The sequence below is a fragment of the Chaetura pelagica genome, unplaced genomic scaffold, assembly GCF_000747805.2.
Source record: "Chaetura pelagica isolate M959 unplaced genomic scaffold, ChaPel_1.0 scaffold189, whole genome shotgun sequence".
Lineage (NCBI taxonomy): Eukaryota > Metazoa > Chordata > Aves > Apodiformes > Apodidae > Chaetura > Chaetura pelagica.
The window spans coordinates 785461-791792 of NW_009970716.1; the positions used below are offsets into that span (position 1 = coordinate 785461).

The 6332-nt window shown below is 37.2% G+C and overlaps 1 protein-coding gene across 1 annotated transcript in view; it reads right to left on the minus strand.

The window, feature by feature from the left end:
- Positions 1-5701, minus strand: part of ATP10D (ATPase, class V, type 10D) — a 36605-nt gene extending 30904 nt beyond the window's left edge. Inside the window, 3 exon segments of the mRNA XM_010006142.1 lie at positions 5-83; positions 4465-4659; positions 5433-5701. Coding sequence (XP_010004444.1) covers positions 5-83; positions 4465-4659; positions 5433-5701 — 543 coding nt within the window.
- Between the last annotated feature and the right edge of the window lie 631 nt (positions 5702-6332).

Below are 6332 nucleotides of genomic sequence, written 5' to 3' on the forward strand. Positions count from 1 at the left end.
GAACAATTTCATTACGTGACAGCCGGATGAAGTCCCCAACGTTGACATTTTTCCAGCATTCATCTATGTATTTCTTCTCCTTCCTGAAATACATATAAAACCAGTATTTTATTTTTTTTCATAAGCTGAATGCTCAGAGAAACACACTGTAACTAGACAACTAGTCTAATAGTTAATTTATGTCTCCAACTCATTAAAAAAATCCAACAACAAACTGATGAGATATTCTATTACCTCAACAAAGAATCAGCTCTGATGACCAAGCCCTGTTTTTCAGGGAATCACATTCCAGTCACTCTCCCAAAATTATTTTAGCTCTATTTAAAATTCAGCCCACTTGCATCCTGTATTTCCAGGATTCCAAGAACACAGTGTTTTCAAGACTTCTCTTTGGGTCACCACTTTTTCTTGCAGTTATGCAATCAAGCATACAAAATCTTTCTCCCTTCTGACAGGGTCCTCCAAAACTGTCTCCCAAGACAGTGAACATCTATAAGCAAGTAAAGAATATACAACAACCACTTCCCTGATGCTCTGAATAGAAATACTTCTATTTACTGGCTTTTAAAATATCTTTTCCATTAATTTTGAAAATTAAGTACCAAGACCCAGGGAAGTCAATAAAAGTTCAGGTCCTTCAGCATTAAGTTGAAATTATTTATTAATATCAAATATCCAGGCATAATGTGTGTAAGCTTGAACTGTTTTCAAATTTCCATTTATAGCTGCTGTTCTGTCCTCAGCTGAGATGAAGAGTCTTCCTTTCATGTAATCACAGCAGCTTATTGCAAACACAATCAGGTGCAGAGTGGTGAACAGGATGGAAGGTCACAGGCAACAAGTGCTTGGTGAGCTAGCTGAAGGCACACTGTATTGAGCTACTGCAATATCGGTGTTGTAACACCTACAGTTGCTGTTACAAACACTGCACACATCCGGAGGAAGTACATTTTTGTATGAATTATTACTGCCCCCAGTGACCGCTTGTTTTTTCTGCCTTGCATAGCCTAACTCCGGAGCTATGTCTAAACAGAGGAGCAAGTACTCTCCACAGTCTTCATTTCTCTGTCATCCAGCTTGGGCTATAATACAGGCTGTGCAAGGACTGCCTTCCGCATGGTGCTTCCTTCCTTGCGTCTTATTCTAAGCTGGCCAAGAACTGCACTCCCCCAGGGAGCTGGGAAGTGCACCTAGGTTCTAAAGTGGAGACACAAGCTAGGAAGCTTCACATCATGGTCACTGTGTGTAGACTGGCACTCACCTACCAGCTTTAATCAAAGTGCTAGCTATTTAAAATGCTTCTGATAAACGGTAAAATAGAAACAGACACTTCTAATGACGAAGAAAATACCAAAAAAATATTGCCTGTATCAAGCTTTGCACCCATACCTTTCAGACCTGCATTATCTTATATATTATTATATATAAAACATCTACCTGCAAGGCTTGGAATGAAAAGAAATACTTTTGAGAGAGAACTAAAACTTATCAGCCAGAGAAGCTATCTGTCTTGCTGCTGATGGAGCATATGGATCATGCACATGTTCTTTATCCAGTTCATGACCAAGTCAGACAAAATGTTTAACCATCTTTAGTAGTAGGCCACTGGGGAGTAGGGGAATAAATGGATTTTTCCATCATAATCACCTTACCACAGTTCTACTGAAATCACATGAAATACATGATTTTAACAGATGCTCAAACATAAGTGCCTTATGTTTTGTGGTTTATGACTATTTGATTAAGATCCTACTACTTTAAAATAACTTGCTCAAAAGGCACAAGGACTTGATAACTAAGTATGTAGCACCACAGCAACAACTATGAACGGAAGTGCACAACAGCACATTGTATTGTTTATTGATATGTTTTATAACTCCACAAGGGAAAGATGAGACAGAAAAAACAATTTAAGCACCATTATCTTATCAGATTTTCAAGACAGAAATAAGCTTTCCTGAAAAGATCAGCTTCAGAGTCTGTGTACCTAAGGGCAAATACAATCATTCTGATCTATCAAATGGATAAATTCCACAACTCGCAAAGTAGCAGGCTGGAAACTCTGAACTATGGATGTCAGAAATTTGCCAGAAGGAAAAGCAAGTAACGGGGGCGGGGGGGTGTAGAAATCAGATTTGTCAAAAAAAAGCACAGAAATGACCACCTAGTTGCTCAGACAGATTTTAACAAGGCACTGAGACTCGTACATTTTTTCTGTGACAACAGAGCACAGTGACACAAGTTTCTATCAGAAACACTGAAGTTTGTATACAAGCAAGACTCACAAGAGTTCAAGAAGCAATGATCACTGGCCTTCCTGAAAACACTTCAGGCAAATTATTTTCAGATACAAACAAGCATCCTACCAGCTTTCAAGAATGACAACTACTGCTTAATTACGTTGGGATAGCAAGAACAGCCATCATACTGGGCACATGTCTCAGTAGCCATGTAGGTATTAGTATCGAATGTCTAAGTACAGACAGATGTACAATGTACACAGCTTCTACAGGTGAACAAACACACAGGTAGATGATAACTGGAAACTGTATTCAACATTATTTAATTTTTCATCATGTTTATGATTGGTATGACTATGCTTGATTAAATGCATGCACTGGAAGAATAATTACAATTTCAAAGGGATTCTCAATAAACTAGTTAAGAAATTCTGAATCCTAACGTGGGATTAATGGAAGCTTAAGATAAATCACGTCACACACAGTGAGTCATCATTTCTCTAGCAGTAAGGTTTAATACCCCTGAACCCTGCTTCCAGGCTTACTTTTAAAACCAGACTACACCACATAAAATAATTAATGATAAAGAAACTAAGGAGAAAAAGAAGTCACAAAAACTAAATTCCTTACAAGATGGTATTTTTACAGATTGCCAATACAGCCACTTATCATTACACATTTCTGGTGACAGGGAAGAAATCCAGCCAGAAAAGAAGACCAGAAATTAAGTCTGCTTCATTGACTTTGGCATGATATTGCAAGTAACACAGAGTTTTCAGGAATCTGGATATTGAATGCTTCAGCTTCTGGCAATAAATTATTTCAGGGAACATGTCAATTTATAGCAGAAACAACCCAGCTTCTCCCTTAGGTCTTCTTTGCAGACAGGAAAAAGAACGAAAAGCTGTTTGGTTTTCCTTTGATGACATAACATGATAGTCCAAACTTTATCTACGGTTATGAGCTAGCTCTTAAAACACCATATTCCAGAAAGCTAGAGATCCCATCTCTGGGTAACATCACACTACATTTAATGGTTATGTAGTACCAGATTGCAAACCTGCTGCATGGGCTGATCAAGCTCGTGTCTACAGTACAGAGTTTAGCATAACCAGCTAGCACATTAAGATTTCAAGAAAAGTTTGGTTTCAGTGTATTGCCTTCACTAGGAAAAGGCATGGCTTTAACGAAAAGAAGGAGCTTTAAATGTGGTTTGACACTACAGTAACTACTTGCTGCTCAGACCTTACTGAATTTGTGCAAGTGCCTAACTGCTAGTCAGTCTTCACCTACAGGTGCTATTCATGATGGCAACCATAATATGTGGGAAGTGACATTTTTCAAAATACTTTTCTCCCAGCATGACCACAGAGCATGCATGAAAAGATAAATAAAGTATACTGGATTCTTATTATTGTATTTTACAGTCTTTTAATGAGTCTCAGAATATCCTTTTACGAAAGGTATAACAGAAAAACAATAATATAAGCAGCTCTGAGATGCACTAAAAGAAGTTTTTTGGTATTTAATTTAGAAAATGATCAGTCTGCTTTTCTGTCTTGGACTTATCCACGCTTAACTGCCTGTCAGCAAACTCTCACTACTAGCATGCTCCACTCCTGATCTGCATCTGTAACACTGCAGTCCTGTACTGTGGAACAGATGATAACATTTGTATCTAACTATGTGATGCATTCAAATAGGAAATTATCTCGTTCTGTTTGGGGAAATGTGAGTACATCCTGATACCATTAGTGAGCTTTACCAATATAGTGACAAATTAGCAACCTTGAATTTCCATGAGGCTTACAGTGATTTTAAAGGAACGAAAATTATACCTTTCAAAACAAATGCTATATACAGTGATGCTTAACTAGTCAGACTACCTTGGTTAATACTATACAAACTCATGGTTGAACACTCTTGCATCAACCAAAGAATTTTTAATTTTTTATATATTTTTACAGCAAATTTTACACTAATTTGATATGCATTTAGCAAAACTAGTGGTCAAGTCTCAACTAGACTAGTCCCAAAGCAATCAGATCCAATCAGACCTGATTTGAGCAGGGGGCTGGACTATATGACCTCCAGAGACCCCTTCCAACTTATTTAATGATTCTGTAAGTTATCCAAAAAGTAAACCAAGAGATCTATCAAGAACTTCTCCCCTATATTTATAATCAACTAATAACAAAAAACCAGAATGACTGCTGTCTCTTACCTGCTATATACTTTGGTTAATAAGTTGTTTATGTGTTTATCCATTTTGTACTTTGAGTAATCTTCTAGACCATCTTTCACTGCAGTAATTGTCAAAACGACTACTAGAGGTAGCATTGTAATTTCTTTTTGGAAGGCTTCCACCAGAGGAACCCAATTCAGGACAACTAGAAATAAGAAATACAAATTTGCAACTCTGAAACAAAGAGAAAAGATAAAGAGTTAGCTGTGCTAGCAGGCAGTCATTCTCATTCCCCCACTACATGCTATACACACACTTAAGTTTGAAGTAATTTATCTTCTCTTCACCCAAACTGCAATTTAAGAACCAAGTATAGACAACTCCATTTCACTCTCCAGTCAATAGATTATTTAACTGCACAGTTGTTTAGCATGCATGATCAGAAGATGAAGAAACCAAGGATTTTCCTTTATCTTTAAGCCTCTCCTCCAGGCATATGCCGTTTAGTGAGGTTTTAATAAACTTGTACTCTCTCAAATTTACAGTTCTTTTAAACTTAATTTTATAATTTCCTGGGATAGATTATTTGTTTTTAAAAGAGAGCCATCCTACAATGTCCCTGCATATCTTTATAAATCAGCAACCGTCCAAGAGGGAGGATGAAAAAAATTGGAAACAAAAAGACATGTTGGAAGGGGAGAAAAACATTTGCAGGAAATGAGCTGAAAATCCTACTGTAGATTGCTGTGAGGCAATGCTCCAAGAGTAAGGAATATTTCAATAATCTGAGCAACACAATGAGAGGAAATTACATAAACTATGGAGAAATGGATTAGCCCAACACTGATGATACTAAAGACTTTGGCCAAATAATACAGATCTCTTCAGAAGTGTTAAGTCAGGTCACAATGAAGAGCAATTTTGAATACCTGTCTATATAGCAACACACATTTAAATAAAAGGATTCTACTTTAGAAGAATCACTGCAACCAAATGGAGCACATTACCTGTGAAATTGTTCAAATAAATTCCGTGGTAAGAAATTCCATAAAGTATATTTAGTAGTCCGTATTTTGTTGTTCATGTACAGTTTTGATACTTTTTCATACTCTTCCTTAAAATGTCCCAAGCAAGGTATCACTATCCTGTGTTTGCCAATAGTTTTTGATGATTGATAGCACTTGTTACTTGAATGGCTGCTCCTGATACCTTCCCCACCTTCTGTAGATACCAGTCGCTGCCAATGGTAACGAGCCCAGCGGATGTGATCTGCCATTGTGCCTGAAATGATTTATAATCCAAGCAGTGTCCTCTACCTAGAAACATGGTGAAATACAGAAAATTAAGGCTTTTCAACTAAAAATTCACAGTTATAGTTTTAAATAAGCCTAGGAAAAAAGCTGTTTCCACATTTTCATTTAAAAAAACCCAAACACCAAGCAGTTATGTAAGGTCAGGAACCCCTGCTTCAAAGGTTGAATTTTTCTGAATTACATCGACACTTCCAGGATTCTAGAGTTTGATTACTCTGTTTGAAATGCAAAATACTTTTGTAATAGCACCTCACTAAGCAGTCCACCCACCAGCTTCTCATGCTGTAGTATGGTGAAAAAGCAGACAAGCTGCTAATTCTGCAGAGAACAGTATTTTGAAAGGCATCCTTATCTCAGAACCTGCAGTCCTTGCTGATGGTTAAAAACCTTTATTAAACTCAGGAGTCAAAGTAGCTATCATGAATAATAAACCCTCTTCCTATTGAATTAGAAACAGGGTTGAGAATTTTTACCAGTTTACACAGGATGAATTAACTTCATGACAATGCTTCTCCTCTGTGAACATTAGCTAAGCCCTAGCAATCAACCCAGGAATTTGTCTTCCAAAAGAAAGCCAGTGTTCATTAGCATAGG